Source organism: Loxodonta africana, chromosome 6 (genome assembly GCF_030014295.1).
Source record: "Loxodonta africana isolate mLoxAfr1 chromosome 6, mLoxAfr1.hap2, whole genome shotgun sequence".
Lineage (NCBI taxonomy): Eukaryota > Metazoa > Chordata > Mammalia > Proboscidea > Elephantidae > Loxodonta > Loxodonta africana.
The window spans coordinates 107,375,842-107,394,172 of NC_087347.1; the positions used below are offsets into that span (position 1 = coordinate 107,375,842).

General features: G+C 35.9%; 1 protein-coding gene across 1 annotated transcript in view; it reads left to right on the forward strand.

Annotated features, from left to right (window-relative positions):
- The window catches only part of LRP1B (LDL receptor related protein 1B), a 1,749,164-nt gene that overhangs the window by 384,106 nt on the left and 1,346,727 nt on the right, over nt 1–18,331 (forward strand). Inside the window, exon 2 of the mRNA XM_064287257.1 lies at nt 11,932–12,069. Within this exon, the coding sequence (XP_064143327.1) occupies nt 11,932–12,069 (138 nt within the window). The remainder of the gene's footprint in view (nt 1–11,931; nt 12,070–18,331) is intronic.

An 18,331-nucleotide genomic window follows, 5' to 3' on the forward strand; every position in this document is an offset into this window, starting at 1 on the left:
CTGAAATATTTTTTCAAAATACAATCAAATATTAATTTTCTAAATCAATAGATAAGCAGATGGAATTCAAAACTGTGCATGATTTTCAAAAATTACTTTGAATCTTGAATACATCTTATGCTTTTTTGGATGATAGCTTTACACACCAAATTATTTTTTATAGAATTATCTGTCAACTAGTAATAAATATGCTTTTATTCCTACATTATGCTACCCAATATTGTATAGTGGGGGGATTAAAAAAAATTAAAAGCCTTGTGCCTCAAGAAATCTATGCAAAACTTTATGTCTTATATAGTTCATAAACTATACAGATATGTGTTATGGTAAAAAAAGATTTCATATGAACAATGTTCGAAATGATTTCATAGAGCAAATCGGGATTAATGAGGTCCTCAAAACGCTCTCATTTGTGTAGTGCTCCCCAATCACAATTCTGTTTGCTCGTTATGACAACTGTGTGAGAAAGGCATCATTATTGTCCCCATTTTGCAGCTGTGAAAGTAGTGTCTCAGTGAGGTTAAGTTTTTTACTCAAGTTCAGACAGCTAATAAATGGCAGATCAAAATTCAAGTCCAAGGGTTTGGTCTTGAAACCTCACACGCTTTCTACTATAACCATGCTGCTTTTCACAAAGGTAAACTTTCCTGGAGAAGCCTGGGTTTAAGCTTAGCTATGTAAGGATTTTATCGGGTGAAAATGAGAGGCTTACTTTCCAGATGACAGAAAGATCCAGAGTTCAGAATTTCATAAAGAAAGATCCAGAGGTCAGAGTAAGTTTTGTGTATTTTAGAGAAGGGAAAGATGACACTGAATGGAGCTGAGTATTGTTGTTGCTGTTATAAGTATTATTAAATACTAAGTTTCAGTTAGACAATGAAATCAGACAAGGGAATATGGGTTTGTTGTGACCACCAATGGAGAACTATTATAATTTTGGGTACAGCCATAGAATGAAAGTGTTGATTATTGAAAGCCGAGGTGATATTCTTATAAGGACTACCACATATTTTTTAAAATTTTGTAGTGCCTTTGTACTATTTTGAAATTCCTCAAGTACCAACTTGTCACTCCAGCCCTTCTCACAGTTCCCCACCCCCAGTCAATTCAGTAACCAAAGGGTTAATGCCAGGTACATATCTGAGCACTGTGACCATACTACTTGCTATGGACAGCTTATGATTTGTGGTTGTAAACTGCCTGGAGTGCCATGCCTGCCTAAAAGACTTCCTGAGATGAATCACTTCGTGTAACATGAATGTTTTCCCAGGAATTCATGCAGCCTCCATTATCATATGTCATTCCTTGTCAGACAGGTAGGAGATAGAATCAGGGATCAATTTGGCTCTTTTGTCCATTTATAGGGTGGACTAGAGAAAACTCATGGGAGACATACACTTTCACTGTGTAAGTGATCATTGAAAATCAAAGAAGGATTGTTCCCCAAAGCAACCATACACTAAATATATATATTCCCTGATGTCCAGGAGAGGTAGGCATTGCTATTTCTCAAACTTCCCCATCTCCATCCCCATTTTACAGAAAGAACAACAACAAAAAATGGTTTTAGCAGAACCTCCCAATCGGTACTTACAAGCACTAGTCAAATATGTTTGAGATATTTATCCCCTCAACTTTGAGTTTGATTCCCAAAGCCTGGGACAACCTCTACAAACAGACTTCGCTATTTACCTCAGTATACCTTACAGGTACTGTCGCTGATGTGAAAATTTGAGAAGGACTGGTAAAAAAGTACAATCCATCCAGCTGTGATCCAGCTGTCTGTGGGTTACCCAGTGATGGTAGAAGTCAAGCTGTGGGTGCGTCACAGATGGGAAGACTGTAGTGCTAGTCTTATAAAGAAGCCAAGTAAACGTTTAGTTCCCCAAACTAATTTCTCTTTTTGTTTCTGCGTTATTGTCTCTAGAAATAATCTAATAGTTATATACACTGCCTTTGAGAAATCCAAACATTTTTCCTGTTTTCTCAAAATTTGTAAGTAGCTGAGCCTTTCTACTGGCCTCCAGGAGCCCTGGTAGCACAGTGGTTAAGCACTTGACTGCTAACCAAAAGTCTGCAGTTTGAACCTACCACCCATCTACTCAGGAGGAAGATGTGGCAGTCTGCTTCTGTTAAGATTACAGTCTTGGAAACCCTATGGGGCAGTTCTACTCTGTCCTATAAGGTCGCTATGAGTCGGAATTAAGTTGACGGCAGTGGGTTTGGTGTTTGGTATCGTGTTTATCGGATACCTGACAACCTTAAAAGTGAAAAATCATACTTTCTTTCGTGTTGACTCATGTATCATTTTTAAAACATCTGTTTTTTCACAAGAACTACTAAGTCATTTCTGATCTGTAATCAATGCCCATAGAAGCAGCAGTTAAAAAATCAAGCGACATATTGCATTGGGCAAATCTACCGCAAACGACCTCTTTAAAGGGTTAAAAAAACAAAACTGTCACTTTGAGAACTGAGGTGTACCTTACCCAAGCCATGGTATTTTCCATAAGCATGTGAAAGCCGGGAAATCAATAAGGAAGACCAAAGAAGAATTGAAGCCTTTGAATTATGGTGTTCGCGGAGAATATTGAATATACCATGGACTGCCAGAAGAACAAACAAACCTGTCTTGGAAGAAGTACAGCCAGAATGCTCCTTAGAAGCAAGCATGGGGAGACTTTATCTCACATACTTTGGACGTGTTATCAGGAAGGACCAGTCCCTGGAGAAGGGTATAATGCTTGGTAGAGGGTCAGGAAAACCCTCAATGAAATGGATTGACATTGCTTTACAACAACGGGCTCAAACATAGCAATGATTGTGAGGACGGCACAGAGCCAGGCAGTGTTTCATTCTGTTGCACAGAGGGTCACTACGAATCAGAGCTGACTTATCAGTACCTAGCTATAAAAACTAAAAACTACCAGAACTATGAAGTATTCTTTCTATAGGTTATTTTTATTGGAAGATCTAAAAATAACCGGCCTAAACACTACTTTGACATTTATACATGGATACATGTATTTAAAATTTTAAGAACAAGCCAAAAACCAAATGTAACCCATTGCCGACGCGTCAATTCCAACTCATAGTGACCCTATAGGAGAGTGGAGCTTCCCCATAGGGTTTCCAAGGAGCGGCCGGTGGATTCCAACTGCGTATCTTTGGATTAGCAGCTGAGCTCTTAACCTCTGCACCACCAGGGCTCCAAGGATCTGCTATTAGTTTTTTTTTTTTTTTTAATTAACTTTTATTAAGCTTCAAGTGAACATTTACAAATCCAATCAGTCTGTCACATGTAAGTTTACATACATCTTACTCCCTTCTCCCACTTGCTCTCCCCCTATTGAGTCAGCCCTTTCAGTCTCTCCTTTCATGACAATTTTGCCAGCTTCCCTCTCTCTCTATCTTCCCATCCCCCCTCCAGACAAGAGTTGCCAACACACTCTCAAGTGTCCACCTGATATAATTAGCTCACTCTTCATCAGCATCTCTCTCCCCCCTGCTGACCAGTCCCTTTCATGTCTGATGAGTTGTCTTCGGGGATGGTTCCTGTCCTGGGCCAACAGAAGGTCTGGGGAGCATTGCCGCCGGGATTCCTCTAGTCGCAGTCAGACCATTAAGTCTGGTCTTTTTATGAGAATTTGGGGTCTGCATCCCACTGATCTCCTATTCCCTCAGGAGTTGTCTGTTGTGCTCCCTGACAGGGCAGTCATCGATTGTGGCCGGGCACCAACTAGTTCTTCTGGTCTCAGGATGCTGTAGGTCTCTGGTTCATGTGGCCTTTTCTGTCCCTTGGGCTCTTAGTTGTCGTGTGACCTTGGTGTTCTTCATTTTCCTTTGCTCCAGGTGGGTTGAGACCAATTGATGCATCTTAGATGGCCGCTTGTTAGCATTTAAGACCCCAGACGCCACATTTCAAAGTGGGATGCATAATGTTTTCATACTAGAATTATTTTGCCAATTGACTTAGAAGTCCCCTCAAACCATGTTCCCCAGGCCCCGGCCCCTGCTCCGCTGGCCTTTGAAGCATTCATTTTATCCTGGAAACTTCTTTGCTTTTGGTCCAGTCCAATTGAGCTGACCTTCCATGTATTGAGTGTTGTCTTTCCCTTCACCCAAAGCAGTTCTTATCTACTGATTAATCAATAAAAAGCCCTCTCCCTCCCTCCCTCCCTCCCCCCTTCATAACCACAAAAGTATGTGTTCTTCTCAGTTTTTACTATTTCTCAAGATCTTATAATGGTGGTCTTATACAATATTTGTCCTTTAGCCTCTGACTAATTTCGCTCAGCATAATGCCTTCCAGGTTCCTCCATGTTATGAAAGGTTTCAGAGTTTCGTCACTGTTCTTTATCGATGCGTAGTATTCCATTGTGTGAATATACCACAATTTATTTACCCATTCATCCGTTGACGGACATCTTGGTTGCTTCCAGCTTTTTGCTATTGTAAACAGAGCTGCAATAAACATGGGTGTGCATATATCTGTTTGTGTGAAGGCTCTTGTTTCTCTAGGGTATATTCCGAGGAGTGGGATTTCTGGGTTGTATGGTTGTTCTATTTCTAACTGTTTAAGATAACGCCAGATAGATTTCCAAAGTGGTTGCACAATTTTACATTCCCACCAGCAGTGTATGAGAGTTCCAATCTCTCCGCAGCCTCTCCAACATTTATTCTTTTGTGTTTTTTGGATTAATGCCAGCCTAGTTGGTGTGAGATGGAATCTCATCATAGTTTTAATTTGCATTTCTCTAATGGCTAATGATCGGGAGCATTTCTCATGTATCTGTTGGCTGCCTGAATATCTTCTTTAGTGAAATGTGTGTTCATATCCTTTGCCCACTTCTTGATTGGGTTGTTTGTCTTTTTGTGGTTGAGTTTTGACAGAATCATGTAGATTTAGAGATCAGGCGCCTGTCTGAGATGTCATAGCTGAATATTCTTTCCCAGTCTGTAGGTGGTCTTTTGACTCTTTTGGTGAAGTCTTTAGATGAGCATAGGTGTTTGATTTTTAGGAGCTCCCAGTTATCGGGTTTCTCTTCATCATTTTTGGTAATGTTTTGTATTCTGTTTATGCCCTGTATTAGGGCTTCTAGGGTTGTCCCTATTTTTTCTTCCATGATCTTTATCGTTTTAGTCTTTATGTTTAGGTCTTTGATCCCCTTAGAGTTAGTTTTTGTGTATAGTGTGAGGTATGGGTCCTGTTTCATTTTTTTTGCAAATGGATATCCAGTTATGCCAGCACCATTTGTTAAAAACACTATCTTTTCCCCAATTGACTGACACTGGTCCTTTGTCAAATATCAGCTGCTCATACGTGGATAGATTTATATCTGGGTTCTCAATTCTGTTCCATTGGTCTATGTGCCTGTTGTTGTACCAGTACCAGGCTGTTTTGACTACTGTGGCTGTATAATAGGTTCTGAAATCAGGTAGAGTGAGGCCTCCCACTTTCTTCTTCTTTTTCAGTAATGCTTTGCTTATCCGGGGCTTCCTTCCCTTCCATATGAAATTGGTGATTTGTTTCTCTATCCCCTTAAAATATGACATTGGAATTTGGATCGGAAGTGCATTGTATGTATAGATGGCTTTTGGTAGAATAGACATTTTTACTATGTTAAGTCTTCCTATCCATGAGCAGGGTATGTTTTTCCACTTAAGTATGTCCTTTTGAATTTCTTGTAGTAGAGCTTTGTAGTTTTCTTTGTATAGGTCTTTTACATCCTTGGTAAGATTTATTCCTAAGTATCTTATCTTCTCGGGGGCTACTGTGAATGGTATTGATTTGGTTATTTCCTCTTCGGCGTTCTTTTTGTTGATGTAGAGGAATCCAAGTGATTTTTGTATGTTTATTTTATAACCTGAGACTCTGCCAAACTCTTCTATTAGTTTCAGTAGTTTTTTGGAGGATTTTTCCTTAGGGTTCTCTGTGTATAAGATCATGTCATCTGCAAATAGTGATAGCTTTACTTCCTCCTTGCCAATCCGAATACCTTTATTTCTTTGTCTAGCCTAATTGCCCTGGCTAGGACTTCAAGTACGATGTTGAATAAGAGCGGTGATAAAGGGCATCCTTGTCTGGTTCCTGTTCTCAAGGGAAATGCTTTCAGGTTCTCTCCATTTAGAGTGATATTGGCTGTTGGCTTTGCATAGATGCCCTTTATTATGTTGAGGAATTTCCCTTCAATTCCTATTTTGGTAAGAGTTTTTATCATAAATGGGTGTTGGACTTTGTCAAATGCCTTTTCTGCATCTATTGATAAGATCATGTGGTTTTTATCTTTTGTTTTATTTATGTGATGGATTACATTAGTGGTTTTTCTGATATTAAACCAGCCTTGCATACCTGGTATAAATCCCACTTGATCAGGGTGAATTATTTTTTTGATGTGTTGTTGGATTCTATTGGCTAGAATTTTGTTGAGGATTTTTGCATCTATGTTCATGAGGAATATAGGTCTAAAATTTTCTTTTTTTGTAATGTCTTTACCTGGTTTTGGTATCAGGGAGATGGTGGCTTCATAGAATGAGTTGGGTAGTATTCCGTCATTTTCTATGCTTTGAAATACCTTCAGTAGTAGTGGTGTTACGTCTTCTCTGAAAGTTTGGTAGAACTCTGCAGTGAAGCCGTCCGGGCCAGGGCTTTTTTTTGTTGGAAGTTTTTTGATTACCATTTCAATCTCTTTTTTTGTTATGGGTCTATTTAGTTGTTCTACTTCTGAATGTGTTAGTTTAGGTAGGTAGTATTGTTCCAAGAATTTATCCATTTCTTCTAGGTTTTCAAATTTGTTAGAGTACAATTTTACGTAGTAATCTGAAATGATTCTTTTAATTTCATTTGGTTCTGTTGTGATGTGGTCCTTCTCGTTTCTTATTCGAGTTATTTGTTTCCTTTCCTGTTTTTCTTTAGTCAGTCTAGCTAATGATTTATCAATTTTGTTAATTTTTTCAAAGAACCAGCTTTTGGCTTTGTTAATTCTTTCAATTGTTTTTCTGTTCTCTTATTCATTTAATTCAGCTCTAATTTTTATTATTTGTTTTCTTCTGGTGCCTGATGGGTTCTTTTGTTGCTCACTTTCTATTTGTTCAAGTTGTAGGGACAGTTCTCTGCTTTTGGCTCTTTCTTCTTTTTGTATGTGTGCATTTATCGATATAAATTGGCCTCTGAGCACTGCTTTTGTTGTGTCCCAGAGGTTTTGATAGGAAGTATTTTCATTCTCTTTGCATTCTAAGAATTTCCTTATTCCCTCCTTGATGTCTTCTATAACCCAGTCTTTTTTCAGGAGGGTATTGTTCATTTTCCAAGTATTTGATTTCTTTTCCCTAGTTTTTCTGTTATTGATTTCTAGCTTCATTGCCTTGTGGTCTGAGAAGATGCTTTGTAATATTTCGATGTTTTGGATTCTGCAAAGATTTGTTTTATGACCTAATATGTGGTCTATTCTAGAGAATGTTCCATGTGTGCTAGAAAAAAAAAGTATATTTTGCAGCAGTTGGGTGGAGAGTTCTGTATAAGTCAATGAGGTCAAGTTGGTTGATTGTTGTAAGTAGGTCTTCCGTGTCTCTATTGAGCTTCTTACTGGATGTCCTGTCCTTCTCCGAAAGTGGTGTGTTGAAGTCTCCTACTATAATTGTGGAGGTATCTATCTCGCTTTTCAATTCTGTTAAAATTTGATTTATGTATCTTGCAGCCCTGTCATTGGGTGCATAAATATTTAATATGGTTATGTCTTCCTGATCAATTGTCCCTTTTATCATTATATAGTGTCCTTCTTTATCCTTTGTGGCGGATTTAAGTCTAAAGTCTATTTTGTCAGAAATTAATATTGCTACTCCTCTTCTTTTTTGATTATTGTTTGCTTGATATATTTTTTTTTCCATCCTTTGAGTTTTAGTTTGTTTGTGTCTCTAAGTCTAAGGTGTGTCTCTTGTAGGCAGCATATAGATGGATCGTGTTTCTTTATCCAGTCCGTGACTCTCTGTCCCTTTTTTGGTGCATTTAGTCCATTTACATTCAGCGTAATTATAGATAAATAAGTTTTTAGTGCTGTCATTTTGATGCCTTTCCATGTGTGTTGTTGGCCATTTCATTTTTCCACATGCTTTTTTGTGCTGAGGTGTTTTTCTTAGTAGATTGTGAGATCCTCATTTTCATAATGTTTAACTTTGTGTTTGTTGAGTCGTTACGTTTTTCTTGGCTTTTATCTTGAGTTATGGAATTGATATTCCTTTTTGTGGTTACCTTATTATTTACCCCTATTTTTCTAAGTAAAAACCTAACTTGTATCCTTCTATATCGCCTTGTATCACTCTCCATCTGGCAGTTCAATGCCTCGTATATTTAGTCTCTCTTTTTGATTATTGTGATCGTTTATCTATTGATTTCCATAATTTCCTGTTATGTGTACTATTTTGTTTATTTATTTATTTTTTACAATTATTCTTAATTTGTTTGTTTTTGTGCTTTCCCTATTTCAGTTGCATTGATATCAGGACGTTCTGTTTTGTGACCTTGTATTGTGCTGGTACCTGATATTATTGGTCATCAGGCCAAACAATCTCCTTCAGCATTTCTTGCAGTCTTGGTTTAGTTTTTGCAAATTCTCTAAACTTTTGTTTCTCTGTAAGTATCTTAATTTCTCCTTCATATTTCAGAGAGAGTTTTGCTGGATATATGATCCTTGGTTGGCAGTTTTTCTCGTTCAGTGCTCTCTATACGTCGTCCCATTCCCTTGTTGCCTGCATGGTTTCTGCTGAGTAGTCTGAACTTATTCTTATTGATTCTCCCTTGAAGGAAACCTTTCTTTTCTCCCTGGCTGCTTTTAAAATTTTCTGTTTGTCTTTGGTTTTGGCGAGTTTGATGATAATATGTCTTGGTGTTTTTCTTTTTGGATCAATCTTAAATGGGGTTCGATGAGCATCTTGGATAGATATCCTTTCGTCTTTCATGATGTCAGGGAAGTTTTCTGTCAGGATTTCTTCAACTATTTTCTCTGTGTTTTCTGTCCCCCCTCCCTGTTCTGGGACTCCAATCACTCACAAGTTATCCTTCTTGATAGAGTCCCACATGATTCTTAGGTTTTCTTCATTTTTCTTAATTCTTTTATCTGATTTTTTTTCAGCTATGTTGGTGTTGTTTCCCTGGTCCTCCAGATGTCCCAGTCTACATTCTGATTGCTCGAGTCTGCTCCTCTGACTTCCTATTGCGTTGTCTAATTCTGTAATTTTATTGTTAATCTTTTGGATTTCTACATGCTGTCTCTCTATGGATTCTTGCAACTTATTAATTTTCCCACTGTGTTCTTGAATAATCTTTTTGAGTTCTTCAACAGTTTTATCAGTGTGTTCCTTGGCTTTTTCTGCAGTTTGCCTTATTTCATTTGTGATGTCTTTAAGCATTCTGTAAATTAGTTTTTTATATTCTGTATCTGATAATTCCAGGATTGTATCTTCATTTGGGAAAGATTTTGATTCTTTTGTTTGGGGGGTTGGAGAAGCTGTCACGGTCTGCTTCTTTATGTGGTTTGATATGGACTGCTGTCTCCGAGCCATCACTGGGAAACCAGTTTTTCTATAGAATCCGCTGACTGGTACGCTGGCTCCAGGCTCTGAAAACAATTGCTGTCTCCCCGTATTTGTTCGTTCTCCATCTCTAAATCTGTGTTTGTTGTTCAGAGTTCGTAGATTGTTATGTATGTGATTGATTCACTTGTTTTTCCGAGTCTTTGTTGCAAGAGGGATCCACGGTAGCGTCCACCTAGTCCGCCATCTTGGCCCCGCCTCTGCTATTAGTTTTTAAAAACACTACTTGATGACTGTAGTCTTCGAAGTTTACAGGTTTTCAAAATTAATTTATGTCTTTCAATTTTATTTTTTAAATTAATTTATGTTAATCTTATAAATGAAAGATTAAACAGCTAAGGAATCTCAGTGAAAAGTATTTCACTTGTTTTTCTCCCTGTAATTTGAATTTAAATGTATGTATTTGTACTTTAATATATATATATGGAAATAAGTATTATTTTTAGAAATATTTATACTCAAGTTAGAGAGACACATTACAGTAAAATAAGTTGTGCAGTTGCGGTGACAGGTGTGTGACAAAATGAAGAGCCTTGTATAGCAGTAATTGTATAAATATACTGAAAAACTACAGAGAAACCTGTTAGTGGCAACACTTCGGCTAGTGAAGCTGCATCATAAAAACATGTTTATATTCCCCAAGCACAAAAGTTGGAGAGAAAGATGCTTTAGCATCCAACAAAAATCACATATACCAATACCTATAATTTATATTTTATAAGGCCTTTTGAAAATCATACCTTGCTTTTGGCAACTGCTGTTTTTTTGTTTGTGTAATAATTTTGATTTTTTTCTTTGTTTTCAAATTATATCACATCATTATTTTTACAGTTTTTATAATTTTGCATATCCTAGAATATGTTAGATGGACTTTTTCATTATTATTATCGTTTTGCCTCAACTAAATTAAAGCAAAGCTTATAATATTTTTGAGCTTCCCCCCGCCCCTTTTGAGACTTGCAGCAGAAAATAAAGTAATGAGATACAAGTGTTCTCCAAAGGACAACATGCCTTCTTGCAACAGAATCTTTACTTACCTATGATAACAGCAAATATGCCTTTAACATTTGCCAGGCAGTATTCTAAGAGCTTTTGATATAGTACTCAAAACAGTCCTGTAAATTTAGGGAAACTGAAGCACAGAGACACTTCATAATTTGCCCAAATCACTCAGTTAATAAGCAATGGAGTTAGAATTTGGATCCAAAAATCTGGCTTCGCAGTAGAGACCAGTCCCTTGAGAAGGACATCATGTTTGGTAAAGTAGAGGGTCAGCGAAAAAGAGAAAAACCCTCAAAGAGATGGATTGACGCAGTAGCTGCATCAGTGAGCTCACACATAGAAACAATAATGAGGATGGTGCAGGACCAGGCAGTGTTTCACACATAGGGTTGATATGAGCTGGAACCAACTGGACAGCACCTAATAACAACAATTATCTGGCTCCAGAGTCTGATATAAATAAATGCTACCCTGTTTTAATTTATGTGGTTAATATATGTTGAATTCCTGCTCTTAGCTTGCTTCTTGCAGTGCTCAAAGCTTAGTGTTCAGTACTCCTAGACATTCACAACAACCCTACGTGATAGGCTCAATGATATTCCAGTTTTATACATTAAAAAAAAAAAAAACATAGTTTATTAAATAAATTAATTCCTCAGATCAATTGACAGAGCTCTGATTAAAACCTTAGTGTGTTTGAAACTAGATTCTGGGCCTTTGCAATAATCAGTGTCAGATTAATACATGATTGTCATCAAAGTGTTATTACTGTGTTTTGGATTTGGGAGAGCTGTGTAAAAATGAAAACCATATGGAAAGGGTCTGTAGAAAGTGCAGATAAGATTTGGGAATTAGCCATCTGAAATTTAAGTAGTACAGAAAACTGTCTGATAAAGATTTAGGATTGTTGAATTTGGAGGAAAGCTTCTATGTTCTAAGTTAAGTTTATCTTTACAATCATGATTATACAAAGTGCAGTTACCAGTGAGAACTCAGTGAGCATGCCTGGTTCATCATCACCTCCTTGCTCTTTAGCAAATTCTACTGCATTACAGCTGCTTAGAAATTTTGTTTTTTAAATAAAAAATATAATTAGCTGTTCTTCATATTCTCAAATAACAGGTCAAGAGTAAATAACTTTTAGGTTGACACAACTTCATTTACTCATGTTATTGGATGTAATTTTTACAAGAGTTCTGCCAAGAAGTTGCCAGCTCCCCTGTGGTATTATTTCCTTTAGTTTTGTAAACTAATGCTATTAATTACTCATGCTTAACAGTTTTAGCATTAAAAAAGCAAAGCCAACATGTACCATACTGTTCCTTTTTATATTTATTTTAGGTCCAGAAGAAGTAGAATTCAAGTGCCCCTTGAATCACGTTGCTTGCCTTGGTATGAACAAATGTGTGCATTTGTCTCAACTGTGCAACGGCATCTTGGACTGCTCAGATGGGTATGATGAAGGAGTACATTGCCGGGGTGAGTCCGTTTGCTGAACAAAGCAACTGAAATGTTAAATTTTGCATAGTTTTTAATAAAAGATCAAAGAGAACCTATAACCTGCCTTTTCTTTCAACTATAAGCTATCAATTATTGAGAAAGCATGAATTTTATTGGCCGGGACACTCAATATGAATTTTAAAGCTGCAACTATTGTGTTTTATTTGAAAACACAGGAGAAGAAACACATTGAGACTTTGAAGCTGGGCTCGTAAACAATTGTATATTTCATATAAAAGAATACTTTGGAGCAAAGGACAAATGAGAAGTCTGTTACAGTAGATTAATAGCATACAGTTTTACAAACTTGGTTCTTCTGAACTTTTGCTTTAAACAAGGTTTTGGAGTAAAACCTCTGTAATCAAACATTTTAGCGGGATGTATTTGGGTTTGGGTATTCATGGGAAATTTATTTTTTAATATAATTTCCGTTAAGTTGTACTGTTAGCATTCTTCTAATTTTCTTTCTTTGGTCAAGTGTTTATATGTATCTTAATGACATGAGGGAGAGAAATTTTAAATCTTAAAATTAATAAAAAGTTAATTATAACTGGCACATTTTCATAAAATTACATTTGGGGGGAAATTTGAGACTGAGAAATGTAAGATCAGAGGAAAAATTCCAGGACCAAAATAAGCACCTGGGTCTGGATACAGAAAAAAGGTTATCAGTCACGCAAATCAGGCTGCAAGATGGCACCAGGAAAGAAATATTTGCCCCTGAGGTCCCTACCTCCAATTCTCACAGACTTAGTGTAACACAAAGAAAATTGTAGCTGAGATGTTAAGTAGTAACTGGAGGTGTCAGTAAGACAATATGGAACAGAGGGAACTGTAGAAAATTGGAGATGTGTATCTGGTCTCTGGAGAAACTCAAACAAGTTGATTGTTTCCACATGGAAAAAAGCCCCAGGATCACTGGAAGCTCCTGTTTGTCAGGTGGAGCTCCCAATCTGGGTTTGAATGTTCAGACTCATTTTGTTTAATGTCAGTTACTACATTAAAAAATATATATATATATATACACACACATATGTATGTGTATATATTTATATTATGTTCAATAATGTATAGGCCAAACAAACCTATCTGAGGCCTGACCAGGCTTGCTGACTACCAGCTTCCCACCTCTTGACTAAAGAAAACTGAACTCAAGACCAAAGACAGAGAGACAAGTTAGAAAAAGTGTAAATCCCCCAAAGATAACCTGAGGAAGTGAGGATGTTGAGAGACTTTATCTAAAATCACTGGGCCGGTAGGTATTTTCCCTCTTCTAAAAACAAAAAAAAAGAAACCAAACCCAGTACTGTCAAGTCGATTCTGACTCATAGTGACCCTATACGACAGAGTAGAACTGCCCCATAGAGTTTCCGAGGAGCGCCTGGTGAATTCAAACTGCCAACCTCTTGGTTAGCAACCATAGCACTTAACCACTACACCACCAGGGTTTCCCTCTCCTAAAAAAAAGGCATGTCTAATTACTTTGACTCTGTGGGCAGATTCAGACAGGTTCTTTCTTTGTCCACGTTTCCTTTCTTAGCCATGAATATGGACAGATACACCTAAAGGAGTCAGTAGAGTCTTAGTTTCACTTATAAATATGTGTGATAATAGTGAATTGTTATTTTTATTTAGGAGGCTTTGTAATGTACCTTCTTTTTTATAATAATGGTATATTTATGGTATATTTAATTTTTAGTATTTGCTATATTTTTATAACAATATATTTAAAAAAGAGTGATATTAATGGAAGTAAAGTACTGAATTACAATGTGATAGAAGTTAAATTGTTTTCTTTTCAGAAATTATATTTCCTGAAGACTAGTTCAATCTATTTCAATTATTATTTAGGGTTCTTGTTCTATTAAAAAATAACTTTTCAGATAGATATGAGCGAATAAGCTTCTAAGAGTGTAATAGCTGTATTATCAAATGCTTCCTCAGTGGTGATTACACAAATTTTTATATCTTACACACATTTCAGCACTGTGGGTCATACAAAAATATATCCTAGAGTTTTCTAATAAAATTTAGAGTTTGTGGTCTAATCAATGAAGGGCTATATCATAGTTAAAGCAGAGGATTCAAATTAAAACATTTTGAACAAAAACAAAATGGTGTTAAATTTTATCTTGGTGATTGAAAATAGCAGCATATGCTTTAAATTGGGATAGATTTATTTATGCTAACTCTTTTCTCCTGTTCTAATTCAGCTTTCTGTTTCAAGTGTCATTCCTTTATCATGAGTGACAACTTTTTTCTTTCTTAATTTACCTATAGCAGGTTGATTGTACTATCTTCTCCCTTAAAAAATGTCTATGTTTTGTCAAAGTGTTTTAAAAGATCTAAGTACCTATTTATTATGCCCTTGGGTAAACATAGAAATAACAAGAAGTATGTTTAGATCTCTTGTTATTTATTTATACCATACAGGGTTTTACGCCTAATTCTGTGGGCTTGTACACTAGGTAGAATGACGGTATCAAAGTGACTGAAAGAACATAGTCATTCCAGAGTCCGTGGTTAAGTAAAGTGTATCTGCACTGAGAAAGAAAACTCAGAAATGTCATTATGCATGCTTGGTTATGAGCTGGAATCGACTCGACGGCAGTGGGTTTGGTTTGTTTTGGTTAGGTCTTGTAGAATGTCCCTGAGAACACAGTCAAAGCACAAATGTTTTGGTTGATGTCAGATTTATTTACCACATGTCTGTGGCTTGTTTTTAATGACATGAGATGATTGACTGTAGGCAATGCTGTATCACTGGAACTCCCTCTACTTTTCAGTCTTCAACATTGTACCTAATTGTGTGTGGTCACACCCACTGAAAAAGTGTTTTCTGATGAGTTAATTAGGCACCATCCCTCTCAAGTGTCTAATGAACTTTCTCATCCACTATACACATACGACAAAGAAAGAGGCCAGATTAGTTCAAACGTTACATTGCTGTTTGGAAACGCTTTCCCGTCGTAGAACAATTCAGTCTGAACCACCTCCGTTTGAATCACTTCCATTCTGCTGCATTCTAAGCACACACTCTAATTTAAATAATTATATATTTAGCCTAAAAGGTGATTCAAAGACAGATTTTTTTTTTTTTTTTTTTCCTAATAAAGGATCCAAAGTACATTTGGTGGTATATTTGCACCTTTACGAACATTAATGAGAAGAAAAGTTTAACATTTTAGACGTGACGTTCTGGCCTTAAGAAATGTGTTTGTATCAACTGAATTGTTTTCTGAATGTTTCCTAGAAAAATCAATTTCTTTTTGGTGAAGGTAATGAAAAGGTATCTATTATTAATGATTTTCTCTAACAGTGATATTTTAATCTCCATAATTTAGTTCCATTCGAAGAAAGAAAAATGGATTTTTTTATATGAGTATACTTATATACAGGACTGTGCTTATATAAATTTATAATAAAAACGATCAAAATGACCACATTATATTTTAGAAAATTTCATCTCTTCCTACACAGTATTTCATATTGGTGGTCACAACACCATATCTAAATTGCATGAGCAATGGAAATATGTTCTATAAAGTACAAGGTCTCTCAAACCAGGATATTCCTACAGAAATCCTCACAGGCATACCAAGAATGGTAGAAGAAGCAAACACGTTTAGCTAGTAAAGACCAGATTGACTCAGATCTATCAAAAGACTATTTTAAAGTGTAACATTTTTAAGATAGCTGATTGTGTTAAAATTTAAAAGGAAGATAAACAAGGGAAGCCCTTTTTAAAATTCAACCCAAGATGAATTTTTGCAGTGCAGAATGCTAATACATTAAAATGTGCAAGGAATGGCAGTCACAGTAGCATTATCTGTTCTTACTCTGTTATAAGTATACAAGAACTCTTTGAGTCACTGCAGAAAGGGACTATATCTTCTGTGTCACTAGAAAAAGTAATTATGTAGTCTATGTGATTGTTTTCCAGTAAACCTCCCAATGTCCTTTTAAATCTAAGCCGATAATATGTGTAAAGTGCTTACTAAAACTGATTAGGGAATAAAACTCTGATATCCAAAAAGCCCATGATCATAACTCACAACTGCACACACACACAAACACACATTCTCTTCTTTTCTGATTTATCTCTCTTCTGTTCTAAACCTGTTCTTTACATGAGTCTGAGTGCATAACATATTCAATAAGTATTTGATCAGAGACTCAAAAAAAAATTGTCTTATATAATACCTAACTCCTTGAGATAATATTTATAATTTTAAATTCCATTTTATTATTTTACTTTTCTTGACCATTGAAATACAGCCTTCCTAATATGCACAACTGCATGTGTTGTATCACTCACAATTTCTACTGTCAGTAGTTCTAACATATTTATTTTAGATACCAGTTTATGATATTTAGAATTTTATATAGTTGTTTTATTCTTTTATATTTCTATTCCTAAAACTAAAATCATATAAGAAAACACTAAAAATGCCTGGGGGCAATTTATAAATTAGAGGCTTTTCAAAATGGACAAAGGTAAATGGAAGCTTTTATAACTTGTGACGACTCACCATATGAATATTAATAATCCTTAAAACATCTTGCTTAAATTTCATATGTATACTAAATTTTCTAAAAAGGAATTGATTTATCTCAAAGCTAATTCTTAGTTCAAATATTCAGAACATCATTCTTTCAGTCTTCCTGAAAGGAAATATTTTATCCTTTGTGGTTATTTCCTTAGCAATTATAACATTGATTTCAGAGCAGAAGAAGATTTGCTTTTTTTTTTTTTTTTTTTACCAGAATGGAACGAGGAAAGAAAGGAAGGGTGGAAGGAAGGGAGTTGGTGAAGCTGATGAGGAAGATGAATAAATTTAGATTACTTTCTTATTTTTAATTTCCCTTTATTGTATTCATGGATCTCATCCTATCCTTATTTTAAAAGTACCAGTTGAAAACCAGTGCTAATCTCCTTCTAAAATATATTTGGTTTATTGTGCTAACAAGGGGGAATTTCAGCATACAAAATCTAAAACAAAGGTATGGAGATGTTTACAATTGCAAACAATGGTGTAGAAAGTGTGCATGTCAGTAACATTGAAGTTAAGGGAGGGAACACACCAGTGTGTGCTCAAGTGACTTGAAACGTCAATAAGCCAAGAGCTAGAAAACAAACAAGTGGAATTAGCCAGAAGGGCCTGGGTTTGTGTGCTTAGACCGCTTTTGATTAGCAGAGCTTCTCCAAGTTCAGAGCTGATCCCTGCAATATTCTTGTCTTTGTGTTATGAGTTGTGCTAAGGTACTGATCTGCTAGTCTCAAATCTATCTCAGGCGTAAACATTTTCTCTCAAAAGAGATTGGTTTAAGAAATTGAGTTAGTTTGGACACTGGTTGATTCCAGGACCACATTTAATACTTCCCAGAAGCAACACAACAATTCCTAGAAAGTATAAACACCCAGAAAAAAATAGGTCTTCTATAAATGTAGCATCCTTTTGAAAGGCTATTAGAGAGACTTGTTTACATTGACAAGTGACATCAGCATGAAATTCAGACTGTGCACTCAAAGTTGTGTGTGAGTGCGTGTGAGTATGTACACGTATACATACACACATACATATATATATGTATATTCATTTTTTGAGTTCTTAGTTTTATAATTTCTGTTTAATTAGAAAACTGCTTTTGCAGAGTTACCTGACTCCTTAACACCTATTTAAAAAAAAAAAAATACCTCTTTAGCAGATGTAATTTAAAACTAACCTTGCTGAAGAGACTTGGAATTGAACTTTTACCTGCCTATTTGAATATTTTGACTTCTGGAGACAGCTAACTAGCTAACTGAATATCTATGGGGAAAGGATGACTAAGTAATTCGGCTCTATATTGTGGCTCGAATGTATCCTACAGAAATTGATCAAAAATAGCTTATTGTTAATTTGGAGCAAATCCCTCTGTACCAGATTTACATGTTTAATTAATATTAATTTATACTGAATTAGTATTTCTGACCTCAAACAAAATTATTTTGAAGAAAAACAGTATGGAAAAAAATTGTAAATATTTTATCGACTATCTTATTATCCAACATTTTGCATTTATGACGATAGTAAAAATAATCTACTGACTATTTTGCATATTAATGATGTACATCTGGCAGTAACAAACACTGAGGTGTGAGGCCAAAGTGACGCTGGCTGTGATGGTTAAGGTTATGTGTCAACTTGGCTGCTCCATGATTTTCAGAAGTTTAACAGTTATGTAATGATGTAGCTTG